The following is a 26316-nucleotide window of genomic DNA, read 5'->3' as shown; positions in this document are numbered from 1 at the left end:
TCCTGGAACTAGGCGACAGCCGAAGACCCGCAGTCCTGCGGACTCCTGTGCCCTCCCTCTCCAGTACGCGTCCGTCCTTGGGTCGGGCTGGCATTCTTGCCTGCCCCGTCCCTCATGGCGCTGCTCCGACGTCCGAAGGTAAGTGGGCCCGGCGACCTGGTTCCGGGCCAGGGCCCTCAGCCGCCTCTCGCTTCTCTCCTTCTGCTCCGAGCTTCTTCGCCCCAACCGATGCCGCTTCCCCCTCCTCCCGGCAGCCCGCTTCTCAGCCGCCCCGGCCCTGCGGCCTGTCTTGCCTGGCCGGTCTCTCTGGGCCTGGGTTCCGCCCTCCTGTCCCCGCCCCCGCCCCCGCCCCCGCCCCCGCGGGGGTCTGCGCTGCGGTGGGGGAAGTCAGGAAAGCACCTCGGAGGTGGCACCTGTGAGGCGAGCCTCCCGAGCCTGGGCCTGGTAACCTGGAAGTGATCCGGAGTGCCCTCTGTTGTTAGCTATCTAAGTACTGGGCTCTGGGATTTCCTCCCTGTGTTCCCACTTACCTGACCAGCGGAGGGATCTGGTGGGGAGGGGACAAGCACGGGAAGAAATTCCGCAGTCAATAAAGGGTTCTAAATGTTGGATCAAGCTTGAATTCATTTATTTCATCTTTGCAAAAATCAAAGTGTTTAATGGTGTTTAGGGTATTTTTTCTGAGGGCTTGAATTGTACTTTGATCTATTTTTCCTTTCCTGAAAAACAGAGGATCCAGACAGACCTTAGTTCCAACCACCTGGGTATAAAGCTATTTAAAAAGCTGGATTTAAATTTAATCACATTACCAGGCTTCCACCAATAAACATTAAACTTGCAAACACTTTTAGAAGTTGGCAGTTCCTGCTGGAAAAAAATGGAACACTATGACTTGAAGAATCCTAATAAGTTGAATACATTCCGTTTTTACAAGTTGAAATGACAATTTTTGTCTAGTCTGTTCCCTAAAGTTCTTTCATGCTCAAATTCTTTCCATCCTGGAAGGTTTGAGTTTTTCTTTGTCCCCTCTGTTGGGGTAGGTCTATTCAAGTCCCGTTGGGAGATTCTTTGGGATTAGAACTCCCAATTTCTGTGGGACAGGACATGCTGGGGGTTTTTTTCTTGTTCTTCAGATATGCTTTTTAGGTCTATAATAAAATTAACCTTTTTGTATGAATTGCTTTTCTTAGCAGGTTTTGTTTTTTTCTTTTTCTTTTTTTTTTTTTTTAGTGAGAGAGAAGGAAGGTAAAGAGAGGGAGCAGAGAGAGTGAGAAGCATCAACTCGTAATTGCTTCCCTTTAGTTCATTGATTGCTTCTTGTATGTGCCTGGGGTGGGGGGAGGGCTCAAGCAGAGCCAGTGACCCCTTGCTCAAGCCAGTGATCTTTGGGCTTATGCCAGTGACCTTGGGCTGAAACCAGTGACTGGGATCATGTCAGTGATCCTGTGCTCAAGCCAGTGATCCTGTGCTTAAGCCAAAGAGCTAGGCTCAAGCTAGAAACCTTGGGGTTTTGAACCAGGGACCTCAGTGTCCCTGGGTGACCCTCTATCCACTGTGCCATCACTGGTCAGACTCTTAGCACATTTTGTCTAAAACAGGTTAAGGTCATCTAACAATTTTTATTCATATAATTCCACCTTTCTCTGAATTTGAGAATAAAACTTACCTATGGATACTATTTTCTAAGTATCCTTAACATAAGAGAGAGACCATGCTATGACAACCTTATTTTATTTTATTTATTTATTTTTACAGAGACAGAGAGAGAGTCAGAGAGAGGCATAGATAGGGACAGACAGAAACGGAGAGAGATGAGAAGCATCAATCATCATTTTTGTTGCGACACCTTAGTTGTTTATTGATTGCTTTCTCATACGTGCCTTGACCATGGGCCTTCAGCAGACCGAGTAACCCCTTGCTCGAACCAGTGACCTTGGGTCCAAGGTGGTGAGCTTTGCTCAAACCAGATGAGCCCACGCTCAAGCTGGCTACCTCGGGGTCTCAAACCTGGGTCCTCTGCATCTCAGTCTGATGCTCTATCCACTGTGCTACCGCCTGGTCAGGCGGCAACCTTATTTTCAAAGGCTCTGTCTCTGATGATCATGTTTACATGAGCACGTCTTATTTCTAGAATGACAGTAAAACTCAAAGGTAGTTTAGGTTTTTGTTTGTTTTGAGAGAGAGAGAGAGACAGACAGACAGGAAGGGAGAGAGATGAGAAGCTTCAATTCCTAGTTGTGTCACTTTAGTTGTTCTTAAATTGCTTCTCAGCCGTGCCTTGACTGGGGGCTCAAGCCAAGCCAGTGACCTCTTGCTTAAGCCAGTAACCTTGGGCTTCAAGCCAATGACGTTTGGGCTGAAGCCAGTGACCTTGGGATCATGTCAGTGATCCTGTGCCCGAGCTTATGAGCCTGCGCTCAAACTGGATGAGCCCATGCTCAAGCCTGCAACCTCGCGGTTTCAAACTGGGGATGCCAGCATCCTATGTCAATGCTCTTACCTCCACCGGTCAGGCTAGTTTAGGTTTTTAACATCTGATTTTTTAAACAGCCAGACCTGTTATATAATATTTTAATATTGTATCTTAATTGCACTTATTACTGACCTTTGTAAAGGAAGATATTTAAATACTGTAGATACCTTTAATATATAGGGCTTTCTAAGAAGTTGCATGGGTGCTATATGAGAAATAATCACTTATCTGTTAAACTCTTCATGAGTTTTTAAAAATTTTTTTATTTTTCAGATAAGGTAGATGAGTGATCTGCCTAATTTAGAAAGATGTTATCAAACACAAATAGTACTTACAGATTTCCTGAAATGTACCTTTTTTCTCTTGTCAATAGATTTCAGCATATTAACCTTTCCTAAAGCAATTCTGAATTTAGATATCTGACATTAGTCAAGTATTTTAAATTGTCTCAACTCTTTTTTTTTTTTCGTTGCGACACCTTAGTTGTTCATTGATTGCTTTCTCATATATGGGCCTTCAACAGACTGAGGAACCCCTTGCTCAGGCTAGTGACCTTGGGTCCAAGCTGGTGAGCTTTTTGCTCAAGCCAGATGAGCCTGCACTCAAGCTGGCGACCTCGGGGTCTCGAACCTGGGTCCTTGGCATCCCAGTTCGACACTCTGTCCACTGCGCCACCACCTGATCAGGCTCAACTCTTTTTTTTTTTTTTTGAGTGAAAGAGATGAGGGAGGAGCATGAACTCATAGTTATGACACCTTAGTTGTTCACTGATTGCTTTCTCATATGTGCCTTGACCAGAGGGTTCCAGCCAAGCCAGTGACCCCTTGCTCAAGCCGGCAACCTTGGGATTTCCAACCTGGGTTCAACTCTTAATTAATTTTTTTTTTTAGGTGTCCACTGATTTGGAGAATAATGAAACAGGAGTTAATTCTAAAACGAAGAGTCATGTGACACTCCGGCGAACAGTTTTAGAAGAAATTGGAAATAAAGTTACAACCAGAGCCACACAAGTAGCTAAGGTAACAGCCATGAGGACTGCATGTGTGCCCACTGGGGGCAACATTGGCAGTCTTGCCCTATTTACATTTCTTTTTCCTTATAGAAAGCTCCAAACCCCAAAGTGCCTGTTCAGCCCACCAAAACAACAGATGTCAATAAACAGCTGAAACCTGTTGCTTCTGTGAGACCAGTACAGATGAAAACGTTGGCTCCTAAGGTAGGATGGTATGAATTTACAGTCTTACTTAGTGAAGCATCCTGTTTTGGGCTAGACTGCAAGGTGCCTCTTTCCATATTGCATCTTTTTTTTTTTAAATAATTTTATTTTTTTAGATTTTGAATTTATTTATTTATTTATTTTTTTACAGAGGCAGAGATAGGGACAGACAGGAACGGAGAGAGATGAGAAGCATCAATCATCAGTTTCTCGTTGCGCGTTGTGACTTCTTAGTTGTTCATTGATTGCTTTCTCACATGCGCCTTGACCGCGGGCCTTCAGCAGACCGAGCAACCCCCCGCTAGAGCCAGGGACCTTGGGTCCAAGCTGGCGAGCTCTTTGCTCAAGCCAGATGAGCCCGCACTCAAGCTGGCAACCTCGGGGTCTCGAACCTGGGTCCTTCCACATCCCAGTCCGATGCTCTATCCACTGCGCCACTGCCTGGTCAGGCTAATTTTATTTTTTTAATGGGACGACATCAATAAATCAGGATACATATATTCAAAGATAACAAGTCCAGGTTATCTTGTCATTCAATTATGTTGCATACCCATCACCCAAAGTCAGATTGTCCTCTGTCACCTTCTATCTAGTTTTCTTTCATATTACATCTTTTGACAAACATTCACAGCTAGAGCTCTACCTTGAAACAACACTGTAGGAAATTAATATATACACCTGTTTTTAAAATTTTTACTTTTTTATTATGTTTTTAACATATAAACCTTTTTAAGGATGATACCTTAATTTAATATTTATGACCTTGAATAACAAAGTTAATTACCTTAATAGCCAAATAAATTTAGTGATCTAAGAATGAAATTTGGTAGGTTTTATTAAATAATACACCATAAGAATGAACTTGCACCTGACCTGTGCTGACACAATGTATAAAGCATTGTCCTGGAATGCTGACGTCCCTGGTTTGAAACCTCAGGCTTGCTTGCCTGGTCAAGGCACATAAGAGAAGCAACTACTACGAGCTGATGCTTCCCACTCCCCCCCTTTCTCTCTCTCTCTCTCCCTCCTCTCTCCTCTCTCTAAAATCTATAATAAAATTTAAAAAAAGAAGGAACTTGCCCATGAAGGCTGTGAAAACTCACAGTTCTGAAACCCACACTCATGAAAGAATAAGATAATGCCAACATTCTGGGCTGATAAACTGGTTTCTGTGACTGGTTGGCTCAGCTCGTTCCCCTTCCACCATTTTTACGTTTATGCACACTGTTCTTTCTAGATTACATACATTCATGTAATTACTGTCAAACTGGCACTGTTGTAGGTGCTGAGCATACAACTACTTTGCTCTTTCCAGCTCAAAGATATATAGCGTTGTATGAAAACTTTAAAAGTAAAACATTGGTTATATTTGAGAAATGCAACTGTGGGTTGATGCTTCTCATCTCCTCCCTCTCTTTCTCTCTTCCTGTCTCTCTCTCTCTAAAATAATAACAATAATAGTAATAATAATAAAAAATCAAATAAAGTTCAGAGCAAATACCTAAGATTGACCTCCCATTAATGGTCCTTTCCTGGTATGTTTCCAGTAGCCTCCTAAATGCCTAACCCAAAACAGCTTTTCATACCTTGAGCTCTTGATTATTACAAAGCATTTTGTATGGGTGACTGAATATGGCTCCTCCCACATTTCAGGAGGGCCATTTGACAGTATATGGTTATTCTCCATACCTAGTATGTCTGTTGTAAAAACTTTATCCTAAGAAAATGATCAGAGATACAGTTGAGGTTTTTAAAATAATGTTGCAAAGAATATTTCATATAATAGAGAAATATCCTATTATTAGGAGATCAATTAAATCCATTTAGTGAAATGCTATAAATATCATGTTTTAATAGAATACTTAAAGATGTTAAAATGCATGGGACATTAGAAAAAAGTCAGACTGTTATACAATATGATGCAGAGAAACCCCAAATTTGCTTTAAAAAAATTTTTTTTTGACAGACAGAGAGAGGGACAGATAGGGACAGACAGACAGGAACGGAGACAGATGAGAAGCATCAATTCTTCATTGTGGCTCCTTGGTTGTTCATTAACTGCTTTCTCCTATGTGCTTGATGGGGGGGGCAATACAGCAGAACTTAGTGACCCCTTTTTGCTCAAGCCAGCTACCTTGGGCTTCAAGCCAGTGACCATGGGGTCATGTCTATGATCCCACACTCAATCCAGCGACCTCGGGCTCACGCTGGTGAGCCCACACTCAAGCTGGTAGCGTGGGCACAAGCTGGCTACCTTGGGGTCTCAAATCTGGGTCCTCTGCATCCCAGTCTGGCTCTATGCACTGAGCCACTGCCTGGTAAGGCCCAAATTTTCTTTTCTAAAAAAATTATTTTTATTAATTGATTTGAGAGAGGAAGAAAGAGAGAGAAGGGAGGGGTAGAGAAACAGATGGTCATTTCTTCTGTGTGCCCTGACTAGGAATCGAACCCAGGAGTTTCCCATGCTGGACAGATGCTCTACTGCTGAGCCAACCCAGTGGTGGAATTTAAATAATTTAACAACTGGTTTTCTGTCCTAATGACTGTTTTACTTTTTTTTTTTTTTTTCTGAAGCTAGAAACAGGGAGAGACAGTCAGACAGACTCCCGCATGCGCCCGACCGGGATCCACCCGGCACGCCCACCATGGGGCGACGCTCTGCCCACCAGGGGGCGATGCTCTGCCCATCCTGGGTGTCGCCATGTTGCGACCAGAGCCACTCTAGCGCCTGAGGCAGAGGCCACAGAGCCAACCCCAGCGCCCGGGCCATTTTTGCTCCAATGGAGCCTTGGCTGTGGGAGGGGAAGAGAGAGAGAGGAAGGTGCGGCGGAGGGGTGGAGAAGCAAATGGGCGCTTCTCCTGTGTGCCCCGGCCGGGAATCGAACCCGGGTCCTCCGCACGCTAGGCTGACGCTCTACCGTTGAGCCAACTGGCCAGGGCCTCTAATGACTGTTTTAAATATAAAAAATTGATATACTGAAAGGTAGTTTATTATTTCATGCATTTAATACTTAAATAAGAATAATAAAAGGTAAATAAAACTAGATTATGTTATAAGAAAGTTTAAAATATTAATGAAAAAATATATACCTGACCAAAAAACCCCAATAAAACTGTTATTTAAGATATTTCCAATGACAGCTTGTCATTTCTTGGTTGTTTGGTACTTTTTCTCTTTACCTGATATGTTTGTTTACTGAAGTAACAAACATGAGGGAAGTAACATGTAGTATTTCATCAAAGGTATAATGAGTTTTATGAAATGAATAAATATCACAAGCATAGTTCTATCAAATTTTTTTCACCTATGGACAGAACATTACTACAGGCTCTTAGAATATGCCATTACATAGATGAATGTTAAAAAAGAGTAAGGAATGTAAATCTGTGATTTCCACATTGGGCGGCTGCCCATGCACCCACTTTAGAGAGAACTCTAATTACAAGTGCCAATTTAACAACCGGTTTGCCAAACTCAACAAAAATTAGGTATTGGTTCTACTGAACTGGCTGAATCCCACCACCACTGAGCCAACCACTCAGGACCCCAAATTTGCTTTTGAAATTTGTGTTTATATGCAAAATATTGATGGTTGTTATTTTCGAGTATTATGTTGGGCCTAAGATTGATTTTCATTTTTAACATAGGTACATATTACTGTTTGAATTGAAGAAGTAAAAAGGCAAAAGAAAAATAAAACCAAAAAGTTGTGAACAAAACAAAGGAGACATTTCCTTCAGAACCCCACTCTTTGAGTTCCCTTCATTCTTTATCTTTTTGGCTGACTCAATTTTTCTCTAGCTTCCTGAAAAATTAAGGCCACTGTTTTTCAGATAAAGAATTATGGACTGTAGCTCAGTTCATATAAAATCATTTCAGTGATTGAAGTGTGCTTTTAGTTTTAGAAGACATCAGGGATTAATGAACAATAATTGTTTCCAATTCCAAGTCACTCTTCTCTGAAGAACAGTACAGAAGAGACCATGAAGTTCACAGTGTAGGAGTCGCCCCACCTCTTGGTGGATTAGCCCCTCTGCTTACCTGTGTCTGGTCAGCCTTTGCTCTGTCCTCTGCTCCATCCGCAGTCATTGCTGGGCCTTACAGCCAATCTCTACAGGGGTTTAAAATGCCAGTCGCGCTCAGGGTGTCGGACAGCAGTGAGCCCTGGAAAGCTTATACCATGAGCTTTCATGAAGGCAGATGTTTCCAGACCTCTAATCAAATTCATTCTGTCCCCTCTTTCTGATAGCAAATGAAGCAGTTGAATCACCAAGGGCCCTGGCTGTGGCCTTGAAAGGGTTTGGCTATTCACAGGAATTGACAGGGGCTTATTCTATAAATTTTGGAGAAAAGAGCGTCTTTTGATGAGTAATGAAGCTTTGGCAAACAAGGAGTAGTTTGCATTGGGGAAACAAGTTGTATGAACCACTGACTTTGTCTTTAAGCCAGCTCCCAATCAATTCAGAAAGTCAGAGTGAAAGCATGCCGTATGTATGCTGTAATGTACTGTAAAAGGGATAGATGCAAGTTTAGGAAGTGTACTAGGGCAGGTGCAGCTAGAAACTGAGGTTAGGTTTTAGATTTACATATTGGATTTCAACAGTAAAGTTAGAGATAACCAGTATTCAAATAGAAGAATGTTTTATGATCTCTCTTTCCCTAATACAAAATATATGTATAAAAGGGTAATAAGCACAACTGTTCACATTTTAATTACCCAAGAAACAGCCATAAAAAAGCACACAATGCAGCCTGACCAGGCAGTGGTGCAGTGGATAGAGCGTCGGACTGGGACACAGAGGGCTCAGGTTCAAAACCCCAAGGTCGCCAGCTTGAGCACGGGCTCACCAGCTTGAGTGTAGGGTTGCTGGTTTAAGCGTGGGATCATAGACATGACTCCATGGTTGCTGACTTGAGGCCCAAGATTGCTGGCTTGAGCATGGGGTCACTCGCTGTGCTGTAGCCCCCAGTCAAGGTACATATGAGAAAGCAATCAATGAACAATGAAGGAGCTGCAACAAAAAGTTGATGCTTCTCATCTCTCTCCCTTCCTGTCTGTCCCTATCTGTCCCTCTCTCTGATTCTCTATCTCTGTCCAGAAAAAAGAGGCACACAATGCAGAAATACATAGAGTACACAGAACCAAAAAGGTCACTTCATTTTTACTATTCTCCCTCAGATTCCATTCCATTGCATATTGCATTCCCTAAAGCCAATCACGGTCACTGGTTTTGCCTGTCTACACTTGTGTGTGCCTATGTGTTTATGAGTATACACTCACTGCTACGAATCATGAACAGGTCAGAATAAAGATTTACGTGGAGTCTTTCCTTGTTGCACTTAATTGACATTGATTTATGATGTTTGGCATCATAAATTTAGTAGATGAAGGATCTCTGTTTTACCAAGAGTTGTGTAAGTATTTATACTGCTCACAAAAATTAGGGGATATTTTGTCGCTTCATAGTCATCTTTGAAATATCCCCTATTTTTTTTTCATTTCCTTGAAGCTGGAAACGGGGAGGCAGTCAGACTCCCGCATGCGCCCAACCGGGATCCACCCGGCATGTCCACCAGGGGGCGATGCTCTGCCTATCGGGGCGTCGCTCTGTCTGTCTCGACCAGAGCCACTCTAGCGCCTGGGGCAGAGGCCAAAGAGTCATCCCCAGTGCCCGGGCCATCTTTGCTCCAATGGAGCCTCGGCTGTGGGAGGGGAAGAGAGAGACAGAGAGGAAGGAGAGGGGGAGGGGTGGAGAAGCAGATGGGCGCCTCTCCTGTGTGCCCTGGCCGGGGATCGAACCCGGGACTTCCGCACGCTGGGCCGATGCTCTACCACTGAGCCAACCGGCCAGGGCATATCCCCTAATTTTTGTGAGCAATTTATTTGCTTATCAATATTAATCATTCTCTCCACAGACCCAACTCATTCAATATTGGTACTTGGAGAACTTTAGTAGCTTTTATTCACACTCCACTGAGCTCCTAATCAAACAGGAGTTTTCTCGAGTTCAGCAAAATCTCACATCTTCATTGTTTCTGATGGGACTTTTCAGTTGTCTCTGACAGCCCCCAGAACTCATTTGCTCATTTAACTTGAAGATTTTATATGTCAGGCTGATTTTGTCATTCAAAAGTTTATGCCAGTTAACCTAGGTACTAGCTGATACCGTTTTTAAATTTTACATGCTGCACCTACTGGACAGAGGGTTGCACCATTGGTTCCTAGGGCTTAGGCTGCCACCTGCACGATGAGTGGGATCTTAGAAAGGATTTTAGAATAAGTATGTTGGAGTCCAAAAGGACTGCAGTTTAGAAATTCTAAATTATCTCCTGCCATCCCAAGCCAGTGGGTAGCCCCTTTATCTCTTGGCTTCCCCACGGACTTTGTATTGGCTTACCTTTTGCCTACTTATTTTCCTGAAGGTCTTCCCCTTTCTGACAACCTTTCCTAAGTTTCTCTTGGGTACCCCAAGCATTTCTTATTCTAGCCCCTTGAGGTTCTGAAATCTTGAATAAATAGCATGCCTAGCAGCATGCTTCTTGTTCTCCTCGCCCTTCCTCAGCTTAATAACTTTGATTTAAGAGGGAAAGGCCTGTTTTGAATTGCTATGTATATTTTGTTGCTATTGTTTTATCCTCCTCTAAGTTTGGAAACTATAATTATTGAGCTTTAATGTCAATCAAAATCAATCAAAATTGTTTATTATACAGCCTTCTCTTCCTTTCTATACTTTATTACTTTAATACATATTCTTTATAGCCCAGCAATTCTGTTAGGTTTTACTTTGAGAACTACCTCCCATTCTTTTAAAAAGTAATGGTTTATTTATAGTTCATTACTAAGCACTTGTTTTAACTTAATATATTTTTAATGCATGTGATTTAAAAAAAAAATAAATAATCATCCTGTCAACATAAAATAATTATTGGTTGTAGACTTGTTTAGAAATGTGATTTTCTGCCCTGGCCGGTTGGCTCAGCGGTAGAGCGTCGGCCTAGCGTGCGGAGGACCCGGGTTCGATTCCCGGCCAGGGCACACAGGAGAAGCGCCCATTTGCTTCTCCACCCCTCCACCGCGCCTTCCTCTTTGTCTCTCTCTTCCCCTCCCGCAGCCAAGGCTCCATTGGAGCAAAGATGGCCCGGGCACTGGGGATGGCTCCTTGGCCTCTGCCCCAGGCGCTAGAGTGGCTCTGGTCACAACATGGCGACGCCCAGGATGGGCAGAGCATCGCCCCCTGGTGGGCAGAGCATCGCTCCATGGTGGGCGTGCCGGGTGGATCCCTGTCGGGCGCATGAGGGAGTCTGTCTGACTGTCTCTCCCTGTTTCCAGCTTCAGAAAAATGCAAAAAAAAAAAAAAAAAAAAGAAATGTGATTTTCTACTTTTTAGTTGCCATATATTTTCTTAGTTTAGACTAAATTAGTTGATGAGAAGAAAAGAGGCTACTGCTAAAGTGAACTGTCAGCTCTGGGAATCTCTGAACACAGGTGTCTTAAGTTTCTTTTAATAAATATATATCAAGGACGTAATGTGTGTTAGGGATGATATAGGTATTTGAGATCATTAGTGGACAAAATCAATTTAAATAAATGTAAGCTTATAGAGTTTACATTCTAGCAGAGGTGGACAGAAAATAATACACACTACATCTAAGTAAACTCTTATCATATATTGAAGGTTATAGGTTATATGGAGAAAACACAGAGAAATAAAATGTATGTGTGGGGGGAATAGAAAGCAGATATGTTCATTTTAAATAGGATAAAATGTCACTGAGAAGGTGACATTTAAACAAACTTGATGAAGGTGAGAGAATTGCCATGTGGATACAGGGACGAGAGCATTCTGAGAAGAGGGAGCCTGTTTGCAGGAGGGAGGCCAGGGGGCTGGAGAGAATCAGGAGACGGGTCAGCAAGGAAAGGGGGAGGCCCACATCATGCAGGCCCAGAGGCTATTCTGAGGACTTAGTTTTCACTTTGAGTGAAATTAGAGAGTTTTAAATAGAGAAGTATATGTCTAAAAACTTCATCTATTATATCATGAATTATTCACCTCTTACTCTGAAATTTACTGTATTTTCCGCTCCATAAGACGCACCCCCCCCCAAGTGGAGGGGGAAATGCCTGTGCGTCTTATGCAGTGAAAAATACCGTATTTTATTGAATATTTTAACACACCATTTGGTTCAGAATATTTTTTTTCTTATTTTCCTCCTTAAAACCCTAGGTGTGTCTTATGGAGCGAAAAATACAGTATTTGTTTTGGCTTTAACATGTTTCAAAAACGCATGTGATACTTTTAAACCAGTTGTATTTGTGATTTGTGATGTGCTTTAATTTCTCAATGTAGGGTCCTTCTCCCACCCCTGACGATATCTCCATGAAGGAAGAGAACCTCTGTCAAGCTTTCTCTGATGCTTTGCTCTGCAAAATCGAGGATATTGATAATGAAGATTGGGAGAACCCTCAGCTCTGCAGCGACTACGTTAAGGATATCTACCAATACCTAAGACAGCTTGAAGTGAGTGGTCCTTTGTGTGTTGGCTGTATAAGTAATGTGGAATGTACCATACCACTGGGAAGGAATTGAGGTCAGCTTTTTAAAGATTTTTTTTTTTTTTTTTTAGATTTTAATTATTCACTTTAGAGAGGGGAGAGAGAGGGGAGAGAAAGATAAGGGGAGGAAGAGCATCAACTCCCATAAGTGCCTTGACCAGGCAAGCCCAGTGTTTCAAACCGGCGACCTCAGCGTTTCAGGATGACGCTTTTTACCCACTGCTCCACTGCAGGTCAGGCCGAGGTCAGCTTTTTGAATTTAATTCTACCCACAGGTTCTGCAATTCATAAGTCCGCATTTCTTAGATGGAAGAGACATAAACGGCCGAATGCGTGCCATCCTGGTGGACTGGCTGGTTCAGGTCCACTCCAAGTTCAGGCTGCTGCAGGAGACGCTGTACATGTGCGTCGCCGTCATGGACCGCTTTTTACAGGTACGCGTGGCGTCAGGGACTTCGTGCCAGGCTCACGGAACACTGCATGTACGCAGTGCCGAGGGGCGGTAGCTCTGAAGAAAAGACCAAAAGCCAATTTATGAGAAGCCAGAGAACTTCAGGGGTTGGAATGGGAAGCAGTCCAAGCGAGTCAGACCTCTGGTGATTCTGACTGATTGTGGACCTTTTGTTAGGTCAGCCTGCTGAAAGTGCTTGGGGAAATACTGCCTTGCCACAGTCGGTCATCAGAGGAGGCATACCAGGAATCGGCCTGACAGTCAGCCTGAAGCCTGGGTGCCTCTGGTGCTGCCTTCCAGGCCTGCTTGCGCAGTATCTGTAGCCTGGTTTTCCTTGCTGTTAAGTTTCCTCGGAAAAGCGAGGGGTTTGGCTAGGCTAGAGCACTTGACAGTTTCCCACCAGGTGCGGCCTTTAATCACGGTAGGAGTGGGAGGAAGCGGAATTTTTTTTTAAAAAAGTGTTGGAGTGTAAGCGGGGAGTGTATTAGAATGTGAAGTCTCGAGGAAAGAGGAATGTAAGAAATTAAGCTGAAAACAGAAATGATCATCAAAATATTTATCAATTGGTATTGTAAAAATACTGACCACTTAGAAGAAATTCCAGGCATAAACCTTTAGTGTGTTATTTACCAATACTAGCGTTGCAGATAGGATTTATTTATTTAAGGTTAACATTTATGATACAGATTTAGGTCAAGTACAAACAATACAATAATTGTGTTTATAATTAATGACCCTGAGATAGTACAAAATCCTAAGAAACTATAGATTCAGTGGTATATTCATTATACAGTCATATTTTTGGTAGATTTTCAATAATTAGAGTTGAGGCAAGAAAAGCAAAGTCCCAGTTTTTTATTTTTGTTTGATCAATAAAAAAGGTTTTTTTTACAAAAGTTCAGTGTGATAAATGTACATGACTCGCTTTTTCTAGTGTGAGTGAAGAGATGCTGTGGAGGGGACAGGTAGAAGCAGGTGATTTGTCTGGGAAACAGCCATTCCTTGTACTCGTTTCAGGGCTTCTAACATGATACTGTCTCCTCGTCTCACCACCATCCCAGCAGTGTTCTGCTGCCCACTAGTTGCCATCTCCACACGTTCATCTATCACAGGATTCATAAAGGGATCAAACCCCCGCAATATTCCGTGTACATGTCTGCCACCATTTAAGTTCAATGATAACTTTTTGTCCATAAATTTATTTTTATTTTATTTTTTTTACACAGGGACAGAGAGAGAGTCAGAGAGAGGGATAGACAGGGACAGACAGACAGGAACGGAGAGAGATGAGAAGCATCAATCATCAGTTTTTCATTGCGACACCTTAGTTGTTCATTGACTGCTTTCTCATATGTGCCTTGACCACGGGCTTTCAGCAGACGGAGTAACCTCTTGCTCCAGCCAGCAACCTTGGGTCCAAACTGGTGAGCTTTTTGCTCAAACCAGATGAGCCTGCGCTCAAACCAGATGAGCCTGCTCTCAAGCTGGAGACCTCGGGGTCTCAAACCTGGGTCCTCTGCATCCCAGCCCGATGCTCTATCCGCTGCGCCACCGCCTGGTCAGGCCATAATTTTTTTTTTTAACTCCGGAGGGTGAGCTTTGCTCATGGTGTCTACTGAGCAAGCTCAAAGATAACCCCAAACGGAATTTGTGCTTATGGCTTTTTTTTTTTTATTTATTATTTATTATTTTTTTACAGGGACAGAGAGAGAGTCAGAGAGAGAGATAGATAGGGACAGACAGACAGGAACGGAGAGAGATGAGAAGCATCAATCATCAGTTTTTCTTTGGGACTCCTTAGTTGTTCATCGATTGCTTTCTCATATGTGCCTTGACCGCGGGCCTTCAGCAGACCGAGTAACCCCTTGCTCGAGCCAGCGACCTTGGGTCCAAGCTGGTGAGCTTTTTTTTTTAGCTCAAGCCAGATGAGCTCGCACTCAAGCTGGCAACCTCGGGGTCTCGAACCTGGGTCCTTCTGCATCCCAGTCCGACGCTCTATTCACTGCGCCACCACCTGGCCAGGCATGGCTTTTTTTTTTTTAATGATCATTTCTTTTCTGTGATGAGAATTTTTTTTTTTTAATTTATTCATTTTAGAGAGGAGAGGGAGAGACAGAGAGAGAGGAGAGACAGAGAGAGAGAAGGGGGGGAGGAGCTGGAAGCATCAACTCCCATATGTGCCTTGACCAGGCAAGCCCAGGGTTTTGAACCGGCAACCTCAGCATTTCCAGGTCGACACTTTATCCACTGCACCACAACAGGTCAGGCCTGTTTTTTTTTTTTTTAAAGAAAATTTACAGGGACAGTTATACCCTAGGCTGAGATTTTCATTGACTCTGAAGCATCTTTAAAAGATTCTTCAGGGACCCTGGCCAGTCAGTAAGAGTGTTGCCACAAAACACCAAGGATGCAGGTTCAATCCTGGGTAAGGGCACATATGAATGACCGACTAAGCGGAACACCAACTGAATGCTTCTCTCTGTCTTTTTCTCTCACTCTTTCTTTTCTCTTCTTCTCTCTGTCTCTGTAATATGAATCAATCAATAAAAATAATAAAAATGGTTAAAATTGTAATTTTAAAAAAGTTTATTCAGGCTGAATAATGAATATACTTTTGGTGAGAGTAAAGGGAATTATTTATTATTTTTTTACAGAGACAGAGAGAGGGACAGACAGGCAGGAATGGAGAGAGATGAGAAGCGTCAATCATCAGTTTTTCGTTGTGACACCTTAGTTGTTCATTGATTGCTTTTTCATATGTGCCTTGACTGCAGGCCTTCAGCAGACCGAGTAACCCCTCGCTCGAGCCATGACATTGGGTCCAAGCTGATGAGCTTTTGCTCAAACCAGATGAGCCCGTGCTCAAGCTGGTGACCTTGGGGTCTCGAACCTGGGTCTTCCGCATCCCAGTCCAACGCTCTATCCACTGCGCCACCGCCTGGTCAGGCAAGGGGTAAAGGGAATTTTTGAGAACTCTCTTCCTCCTCACTAGGCATCCATTAAATTCCTGTTTTGTGCTTGGCCTCATCCTGATTCTGACCATGTTGAGTGCCGTATTGGGGCTTCCCTAGACACTAAAGCCAGGACAGCAGGCATGGAGCAGTGACTGGGAGCTTGGCTATCTGGCATAATTCTTCTCTCAGCAGTTGAGTAATTTTGAACTGGTGTCTGATTCTCCTCTCAGGCCATCTGTTTGTAAGTGAGGGGTAATATGTGCTTCCTAGGGTTTTTGTGACGATTCGATGAGATGATTGTGAGAACCTTAGCACTGCGCTGGCACAGAGTGAGTACTCAGTGACAGACAGCTGCTCTGGTGGCTTGGCTATGGACATTCAGCTATGTGCCAGCGTGCACATCTCCAGGACTTGGTTCCCTCTCACTTTCTTCTAGCCAGTTCCCCATTGCATTGTTAGACATGACCTTGACACGTTCTTTTTTAAATTAGGTTCAGCCAATCTCTCGTAAGAAGCTTCAACTGGTTGGGATCACAGCTTTGCTATTGGCTTCCAAGTATGAAGAGATGTTTTCTCCAAATATTGAAGACTTCGTTTACATTACAGACAATGCTTATACCAGTTCTCAAATCCGAGAAATGGAAGCTCTGATTTTGAAAGAACTGAAATTTGAGTTGGGTCGGCCTTTGCCACTACATTTCTTAAGGCGGGCATCAAAAGCCGGGGAGGTGAGTGCCTCTGATTCTGTAGGAGACTTTATTTTGCTGCCTGTTGTCTCACCCCAGAAACACTGATCCAATTAAAGGGAAGGTTATGAATTTATAAGAAGCATGTTTTAGCTAAGTTCTAATACTTAGCAGTTCTTAAGAGAAAAGACCTCATGTTCTATGTCTGTAACATACTGTGGAATAGAGCAGTTGCTGGGAAGGGAAAGTGAATTAAGTAGGTTTGAGTTCTTAGGCCTTCACTCAGAATTTTGCAGGATAATACTAAGCTGTGCTTCCTACTGTCCCTGTCTGTTCTTTCGTAGGTTGATGTAGAACAGCACACTTTAGCCAAATATTTGATGGAACTGACTCTCATTGACTATGACATGGTGCATTATTACCCTTCCAAGGTGGCAGCAGCTGCCTCCTGCCTGTCCCAGAAGGTTCTAGGCCAAGGAAAATGGGTGAGTGTTGAATTTAAGAAGAAATTAGTTAGGTCATATTTTAGGTTGTCTTGACAGGAAAAACTTTAGCATTTTCATAACACTATCCTTAAGCAATTGTTAAAAGTCCAAAGGCCTAAAATAAAGCTGCTTGAAATGATTTGGATGGGGAGTAGGTAATGACACACGCCATGTACACAAATGTATTATAGAGTCATAAAGAATGAGGAAGGCCACTAAGAGCTGCTATGCAAAGACTTCTGGGATATTCTGTTAAGTGTTACAAACAAGTTATTAAGCACACAACACAAAACAAGGTCAAGGCTTGACTGATTTGCCAGTACAGATAAATGAGCCACTTTTAGATTCATGTAAGGAGCCAATGATGCTAGGTTCTTGGGTGCTTGTCTCAAACACCAAGAAGGACTACTCTGAAACAAAAGAGGCCTGGTGAACGCAGTGCCTGAGCAAATTCTAGACTGCCACTCAGCATGTAAGTCCGTAGCTGAACCCTGAGAGCAGCGGAGCAAGAGCCTCCTCAGAACCCGGGAGGTGATGAGAAATGGTCTCATAACAGCCTCCCAGGGAAGATGGGATGTGAGTGGGAGCTGGCTTAGAGGCAGCTCCTCCCAAGACTGCCATTCCCTCCTGTTCTGGGAGGTTCACAAAGCATTTTGCCAAGATAGATAAGCTGTGCTCAGGTCTTTGCCTGCATGGCCTATGTTGATACATGCAAGACTACCAAGATTTCCTCTGTACAAGTGTATATAGTTTACATTTTATGTAAGAAAGGAGGGAAATAAGAGAGTATATGTTTGTGTGTTTATGTATTTGCTAATTTTTCAAAAAATAGAGGAAATAGACCAGAAACCTATGTAAATGGATACTTATGGGGTTAGGTGGGAACAGGAGAGAAGGTGGAGGAAGGGAGCAGGATTTCTTGTCATTTTCACTGACTTGTATACAATATAATATAACTTTTTTACTTTTGAACAAGACAAATGTTTTATGTAAACTCTAAAAATGTAATTAAGCAGAAACAATACTACTATACATCAAATTGGTAAGAGAACATTGGGAAGGATTAATTCAAGTAACTTGAATACTGCATTCTGGCTGTGCATCCTTAGTGAGTTGTGAAATTAGACAAAACAAAGGCCCAAGAAAGGTAACATACTTAAAATTTACTTAGGAAATTTGTTGTTAATAATCTGTTATTATAATTCTGAAACTATGTTATTTTATAGGATAAAACAAGGGCCTAAATTTTCACTAAGAAGAAAGAGAAAATGTTGTTAATTAAAACAAAAGGGAGCCTGACCAGGCGGTGGTGCAGTGGATAGAGTGTCGGCCTGGGATGCTGAAGACCCAGGTTTGAAATATCAAGGTCACCAGCTTGAGTGTGGGCTCACCAGCTTGAGCATGGGGTAACTGGCTTGAGTGTGGGATCATAGACATGACCTCATAGTTGCTGGCTTGAAGCCCAAGGTCGCTGGTGTGAGCCCAGGGTTGCTGGCTTGACCAAGAGGTCACTAGCTTGCCTGGGGCCCCTGGTCAAGGCACATACAAGAAAGCAATCAATAAACAAAGTGAAGCAATGAAGAATTGATGCTTCTCTTTTTTCCCTTTCTGTCTGCCTGTCTGTCTGTCTCTGTCTCTCACTTAAAAAACAAAAACCAAGCCCTGGCCGGTTGGCTCAGCGGTAGAGCGTCGGCCTGGAGTGCGGGGGACCCGGGTTCGATTCCCGGCCAGGGCACATAGGAGAAGCACCCATTTGCTTCTCCACCCCGCCCCCCTCCTTCCTCTCTGTCTCTCTCTTCCCCTCCCGCAGCCAAGGCTCCATTGGAGCAAAGATGGCCCGGGCGCTGGGGATGGCTCCTTGGCCTCTGCCCCAGGCGCTAGAGTGGCTCTGGTCGTAGCAGAGCGACGCCCCGGAGGGGCAGAGCATCGCCCCCTGGTGGGCAGAGTGTCACCCCTGGTGGGCGTGCCAGGTGGATCCCGGTCGGGTGCATGCGGGAGTCTGTCTGACTGTCTCTCCCCCTTTCCAGCTTCAGAAAGAAAACATAAAAAAACAAAAAAACCCAAAAACCCAAAAGAGAAAAGCCCTATAATATTAAATCTGTTTTGGAAATGTCAGCAAATGCATAATGAAAGGGCCAAGAAATGATGATCACCCAGTAGCAGTCAGCATACCTAGTACCCCATCTTGGAGACAAGTAGGGCTCCTTTGAGGAACAGCTGATTTCAGGGCTGTGGCAGGGGAAGTATGAGGTGAGCCTAGACCAGTTTGTAGCAGTAGTAAGCAAAGATCAATGCAATGAGGTCACATCAAAAGGAAATGGGAACTGGCTTGAAAAGGCTTTTACTCACTAAATTTAAGCATTACAAAGAAGAGTGAAAGTAAAAGGTTATAATGCAATTTAAAAATCCACAAGTTCATAATGATATGAAGGATAGAAAGGAAGGAAGAAGGTGGATGGGGCTTTTTTTCTTTTCTAATCAGTAGAATACCAGCTAATTAAAGTAGAAAGAATGGTAGAGTTAGAAATTAACCAATATAATTCATCAGTTGATGCTTATTTCAATTGGTGAAATAATTTTGGGGAACAAGATTCACATGGTCTCAAAATTTCACCTCACGAATATGTAGTAATACTAAAGAAAAACTGCCTTTGTGATGGAGAGGCCTGGTAGTTACCACTTTACCCTGGTGATCAAGCTTGGCATCACCCGTGGTGGGACCACCTGACCTGACCAGCCTTCTGGTGTAGTAGAAAGTATACATGATCACACACACAGAATTCATGCCCAGGATGTTTGACACCACTTCCAACTGTCAGGAAAGTGCTCAGATAAATCCAAAGTGCAGGCCCTTCTAAAAACAACTGGCCTGGATTCTTTTAAAAAGTTGACATTATTTAAAGCCAAGAAAAAGTGGATTTAAATTTGAAAAGACTAGAGACACTACAACCAAATATACTGTGTGTGCTGTGAGTGTGTGTATACACAGTTTTTGGGGTTTTTTTGTATTTTTCCGAAGCCAGAAACGGGGAGGCAGTCAGACAGACTCCTGCATGCACCCGACCGGGATCCACTGCAGCAACCAGAGCCATTCTAGTGCCTGAGGCAGAGGCCACAGAGCCATCCTCAGCCCCCGGGCCAACTTTGCTCCAGTGGAGCCTCGGCTGCGGGAGGGGAAGAGAGAGACAGAGAGGAAGGAGAGGGGGAGGGGTGGAGAAGCAGATGGGCGCTTCTCCTGTGTGCCCTGGCCTGGAATCAAACCCAGGACTCCTGCACGCCAGGCCGACGCTCTACCACTGAGCCAACCAGCCAGGGCCCACACAGTTTTGTTTTTTTTTTTTTTTAATTTTTTTATTTTATTTATTCATTTTTAGAGAGGAGAGAGAGAGGGAGAGAGAGAGACAGAGAAAGAGAGGAGAGAGAGACAGGGGGGAGGAGCTGGAAGCATCAACTCCCATATGTGCCTTGACCAGGCAAACCCAGGGTTTCGAACCGGCGACCTCAGCATTTCCAGGTTGACGCTTTATCCACTGCGCCACCACAGGTCAGGCCGCCACACAGTTTTTATACCATTGTGTATATATAGTATGTATATATACACACACACATATATACCATATGTATATAATATATATGTATATATATGTATATATCTACTATATGTATATATGTACATACACATACACAGTTGACCCTTGAACAACTTGAGAGTTAGTAGTACTGACTTCCTTTACAGTGGAAAATCCACATATACTTTATATAAATACATATACACACAATTATATATTTATCTATATATATATTTTTTACTTATTCATTTTTTTTAGAGAGAGGAGACAGAGAGAGAGAGACAGACAGACAGAGAAGGGAGGGAGGAGCAGAAGGCATCAACTCCCATATGTGCCTTGACCAGGGAAGCCCGGGGTTTCGAACCAGCAACCTCAGTGTTCCAGGTCGATGCTTTTACCCACTGCACCACCGCAGGTCAGGCAATATATATATATATATATATATATGTGTGTGTATACACATATATATATATATATTTGACAGAGAGAGGGACAGATAGGGACAGACAGACAGGAAGGGAGAGAGATGAGAAGCATCAACTCTTCACTGCGGCACCTTAGTTGTTCATTGATTGCTTTGTGCCCTCACCTGGGGGGCTACAGCAGAGTGAGTGACCCCTTACTCAAGCCAGTGACCATGGGGTTGTGTCTATGATCCCATGCTCAAGCCAGCAACCCTGCACTCAAGCTGGTGAGCCCGCGCTCAAGCCAGATCTCGAACCTGGGTTCTCTGTGTCCCAGTATGATGCTCCATCTACTACTGTGCCACCGATTGGTCAGGCTATATATAAAATTTTTGCTGCGTTATTTAAAAATGAGCTGCAGGCACCATAATAAAATGCCAAAATGTTAATAATTGATGAATCTACACAAAGGATATAAAATGTTCATTATATTTTTCTTTCAGTTTTTCTGTAGATCTGAAATTTTTTGAAATAAAAAGCTTGAGGCAAAAAGGCCACTGGTCTGTGAATGGTACATGGTTTTGGTACTAGTGGCACATTTTAGCTGAATATCATTCCTCTTAGACCTCTCCCTGTTTTCTAGGAATTGATTTCATAGTACCAGTAGTTATATGCTATTTCAGGATTCACTCCTGGTTAGTTCTTTTATTTTTTAACCTATTTTAGGATTAAGATTAAGTTGTGCTTTATTTTCCCAAATATACATGTGAAAGAGATGCATTTCAGCTTTTAGAATTTATCACAGACCTGAAATAAAGTCATACGTGACAAGTCTTATCGTCATTTAACAACTGTCCTTTTGCTTGAATTTTGTTCTCTGGGAGGCTAGGTGATGAGATGGGGCGTAGAGCCCTTTCTGAGTGCTGTTTTCCAGTGCTTAATTCACAGGGCCTAGCAAGAGACTTCTGGGTGGTCCTAGGTCTTCTGGATTTTGGTAGAGTAGATTGTTGCCAATGGCCTAATTTTTGTGATAATTCTGAACCTCTGACCAACCATGTGGCTCTCTGGGCTCTCGGGCTCCCTGTTAGCCACGGCCATGCTGGGCTCTGATGGGGGGACATGTAACATGTCCCGTCCCAGGTCTTTGCCATAATAATGAAGGGGGCATTCCTTTGTTGGGTTTTGTTTTTCTCTGTTGCACTTTCCATCCCTTTTCAGTGTGATAAGAGAGGTAAGCATAAAGCTTTGTTACATAAAGCACCCTCCTTAACCTGTGCAACCTTCTTTTTTAAAAAAAAAATGACATGGGAACTTCGACCCGTGGCTTAGCTGAGAGCCGCACAGCCTCTCGCTTTATTCCTGCTCAGGTCGGCGTCGGCCTGCATGTACAGGCTGCTTCGCTCGTACCATGGCAGTGATGAGGGCTAGGAGTGAACGTCCAGGAGCTGAGATTTTTCCTTTGTAGCTTTTGCTTCAGTAATGTCAACATGTGTAAGATGGCTCTTCTAAAGAAGTGAGGCTCTGTCTTGCCCCTTCTCGTTGCGTTGTGTTCTAGAACTTGAAGCAGCAGTACTACACTGGATACACGGAGAATGAGGTATTGGAAGTCATGCAGCATATGGCCAAAAACATAGTGAAAGTGAATGAAAACCTAACGAAATTCATCGTAAGTAATCTTTCCTAAGCTGTGAAAAGCTTTAGATTATGTGTATTCTGTGTGTTTTCATGTAGATATATTGGCATATGTGAGTTTATTTTAGTACAAACTATATTTTTCTAGTACAACTGATTAATTCTGAAAGCAGACTTTCTTTAAAACAAGGTAGATAGGCTAACGACTCCAGGCCCAGATTAGTCCGCCAGGCAGCTAGCTGTTCAATGGAGGTACCCATGCTCCTCCCAGCATCCCTGGCGGGGCGCTCTGCAAGCAGGAGGGCTGGTTGGCCTATGGGCTGAATGGCAAGGGCCCACCTCACACAGCCTGTGCAGGCCTATGTATTTTGGTGATATTACTCAGAGCCTTTGTCCACTATGTTTTGGGACAATGACTGAAAAACACTTGCATAGCAAGCTTGGTGAAAGAGGGGCAAAAAGCCCTTTTAGGAAGTGTCCCGTGTGGCTCACATGAGAGAAGAAGCCAGAGGAGATTGGGCACTGTCCTGTACTGTGTGATACCAACTATCAGAACTTACCAAGGATCTGGTGACAAAGCAAGTCATTTGTTCCAAGTGTCCTCACATCCTGATCTGCTTCCTTATGTGTAGTTTCAGCATGATTTTGCACACTGTGGAAGCGTAATGTGTTTCAGTCCCTAGGGTGTTGTCTGGGCTCTGCTAAGCACATGTTGCCACTGACTTTTATTGCCAGTTACTGCCGCCAGTCCTGGTAAGCTCATTACCTCCTGACAGCACTTAGGTGTAACAGACACAGCTTCCCCCTCCCATCCCTTGGTTAGCTTATGAGAGGAAGCCTGTTCCTTGGACCTGGACATTGTTTGGTTCCACATCACAGGTACCACCAGCTGGGCTTTATCCATTACCAGGATGGGAGGACGTCATCAGGCACAGAGTAGTGTGACCTCAGAGAGCTTGCTGGCCTCAGTGACTTGGCATCATCCTGCCATCTGAAGACTGTGGGTCTTGCCCTTCAGCACTTGTAAATTAGACTAGGAGCAAGGTATAAGGGGAGAGGGAGGTTAAGGCCTGGTGTGTCCTTAACCACAAATGACTTCTGCAGGCCATCAAGAATAAGTATGCAAGCAGCAAACTCCTGAAGATCAGTACAATTCCTCAGCTGAACTCCAAAGCTGTCCGAGAGCTCGCCCTGCCCCTGTTGGGACAGTCCTAGATGCCCCCGGGAGAGTGCTTTGTCTGTGCACTTTGTCTTGCTGATTGGAACTCTTGACTTTATATATGAAATATCTTCTCAGACCTATTTTCTAACTATATATTGAGGAAAAATAAAGCTATTGATTTTTCTTACGGTATCCAGTGTGTATTTATTTCTGCATTCTGTGCTGAAGAACTCAGACACCTGCTTTGACTAATTTCTTTTCAGCTATTATGAATAGCATATAAATTACTGCCTTTATGGCTTTGGGAAAGACATTCCTACCATTTTTTCAAATGAGAAAAACTAGAACTTGGCTTCAGTGAATGCCAACCCATTCCTAAACTTCTCGGATATAAAAAAGATTGATACCTTACAAAAATTTAAAAAGAAGACAGTCATGACAATTCCTTTTCTAGAACCTACTCAACTATTCTATTAATTCCTATACAGGCTATGGCCACCTTAAGTAACTCTTACAATGTGTGTCAATCTCCAAGGCCCAGCTGAGACCAGGACTAACAATCCTAAGGGCCTGGAAAAGAAAACGGACCTGGGACATCCTGTTGAACTTGAAACTTGGAATGCATCTTCCTGTTGTGCTGTTTCAACTACATATGGGTTACTTTTTTTCTTAAGGGAGAATGCATTCTCATCTCTAACCACTAGCTTACAAAACAAAAATAGAACAAAAGAACCCTGCTCATAAAATAAGTGAATCTCTTATAGCAACGACTTCCCAAACTTAGTTCAACAAGATGTCAATTGGTCTTTTGAGAGAAAGGAGTTACTTGAATTTCTTTGGCAAATGCATGTAAGATCCATGAAGGTTCTGAGGAGCTGTCAGTAAACTTGTTTGACTTGGCATTTCCCAGACCTGGAGTGTGGTAAAAGCTGCCTTCTACCCGACAGTGAAGTCCATAGGTGCCAGGTTCTGTGACTGCCCTAGAGGAGAACCTGGCTTGTGGCTAGGGCTTGCTCCTCTCCCTCTTTCCCTGGGCAGGCCAGGCTGCCTGACTAGTCATTAAGCATTTAGAGAAACTGGGTATCTTTATGTGTTGAAGTCTTAGTATTAAGTTTTATAAATACCCCTTTGCCAAGATGGTGGAACTTGTCCGCGTGGCTGATGTAGGTCACACGCGGGAATGGTAACTCTCCTGGCCCTGGAGAGCAAAGCGGTTTCCCAGGGACACTTAAGCTCTGACTTCCTGTTAAGAAATGATGGGTTTTGTAGCATATTCCAAAGACATTTTATAGCTTCTTTACAATATATTTTGCTTAGTTACAGATTAAATGCTCTGACTCAGGAAATCCCTACTTCCAGAATGTCGTAAAAAGACCTTTAAGGTACTTCCTTAGTGCCACAGCAGGGACCCCAAATGAGAGTGTTACAACTGAAATAAGCTGTAAAACTAGAAGTCATAATATAAAAACAGTGAAATTAGAAAATGCGATGATGTAACCACCAAATTTGAAGAGCATAGGCCCTGAAGCTGGGTCATTTGGGTTTGAGTCCTTAGCTGTGTGACCAGTGTTTCTAAGATGGGGACAGGAGGGTCTTCCTCAGAGTTGTAACAAAGGGTGTCAAGGCTTGAGCACAGTGTCTGGAGGTGCTTGAACAGGGTGGCTGTGGTTTTAAGGAGGTTGATGGTCTTGAAAAGAGGTAGACTCTGAGCGTTCACAGGTATGTAAGACACCAGTCTTGCTCAAAGGAGTTCAATATCTTATAGCTCTTGTGAGATTTTTTTCTTTTTAGGGTTTTGATTTTTTTTTTTTTTTCCCATTTTTCTGAAGCTGGAAACAGGGAGAGACAGTCAGACAGACTCCCGCATGCGCCCGACCGGGATCCACCCGGCACGCCCACCAAGGACGACGCTCTGCCCATCAGGGGGCGATGCTCTGCCCATCCTGGGCGTCGCCATATTGCGACCAGAGCCACTCTAGCGCCTGAGGCAGAGGCCACAGAGCCATCCCCAGCGCCCGGGCCATCTTTGCTCCAATGGAGCCTTGGCTGCGGGAGGGGAAGAGAGAGACAGAGAGGAAAGCGTGGCGGAGGGGTGGAGAAGCAAATGGGCGCTTCTCCTGTGTGCCCTGGCTGGGAATCGAACCCGGGTCCTCTGCACGCTAGGCCGACGCTCTACCGCTGAGCCAACCGGCCAGGGCTAGGGTTTTGATTTTTGAAAGAAAGATATTAGATGCTTTAAGGTTGACAATTAGATTATCAAACTTTCTTAAATATACTGGTCACGAAAATTAGAGTACAGTTCAAAATGAATATAAAGCGATAAAATATCCCCTAATTTTTGTGAGCAGTTATTTGTTGAAGACAAGGATTTAAAAGCTTGGGTGTTGGAGTCAGATCTCGGTTCAAAGGATGGCTCCTCCTCTACTCCAGAGCTATGTGACCTTGGACAAAGTAGTGAACAGTTCTGAGCCTTCTCATTTGCAAAGTGGAGATTTTAGACTAGGCCATACTGATCAGTGGGGCAGGTACAGGACCGTAGGAGGCATCAAGGTTAGTCAGTAGGAGTAAAAGTGAGTTCCTAACTTCAGGTGGAACTGTGCAGACCAGGTAGGCTATGGGAGAGATGGGAAACAAGGAGGGGAAAGGGGGCACATTGCAGGGTGGCTCCCTCTCTTGACCACAAAGGTGAAGGGTGCCAGGTGCCAGGACCATAGTTAAGCTGTTCACCC

The 26316-nt window shown here is 43.6% G+C and overlaps 2 protein-coding genes across 2 annotated transcripts; one reads left to right on the top strand and one right to left on the bottom strand.

Annotated features, from left to right (window-relative positions):
- On the top strand, positions 1 to 23779 carry CCNB2 (cyclin B2). The gene is made up of 9 exons (XM_066274140.1): positions 1 to 138; positions 3364 to 3492; positions 3576 to 3689; positions 12039 to 12209; positions 12520 to 12678; positions 16141 to 16377; positions 16680 to 16820; positions 22349 to 22459; positions 23530 to 23779. Exons 1-9 carry the CDS (start codon positions 115 to 117, stop codon positions 23638 to 23640), a joined length of 1197 nt encoding a protein of 398 aa, XP_066130237.1. The 5' UTR covers positions 1 to 114; the 3' UTR covers positions 23641 to 23779.
- Positions 13626 to 14302, bottom strand: LOC136333894 (small nuclear ribonucleoprotein G-like). Its single transcript, XM_066273616.1, has 2 exons — positions 14273 to 14302; positions 13626 to 13895 (listed from the first exon to the last, which is right to left on the bottom strand). The coding sequence occupies exons 1-2, from the start codon at positions 14300 to 14302 to the stop codon at positions 13626 to 13628; spliced, it is 300 nt and encodes a 99-aa protein (XP_066129713.1).
- Positions 23780 to 26316: the final 2537 nt, after the last annotated feature.

This window comes from Saccopteryx bilineata, chromosome 4 (genome assembly GCF_036850765.1).
Source record: "Saccopteryx bilineata isolate mSacBil1 chromosome 4, mSacBil1_pri_phased_curated, whole genome shotgun sequence".
Classification (NCBI taxonomy): domain Eukaryota; kingdom Metazoa; phylum Chordata; class Mammalia; order Chiroptera; family Emballonuridae; genus Saccopteryx; species Saccopteryx bilineata.
The sequence above is the reverse complement of the archived record's forward strand: the minus strand, read 5'-3'. Positions and strand labels throughout refer to the sequence as shown.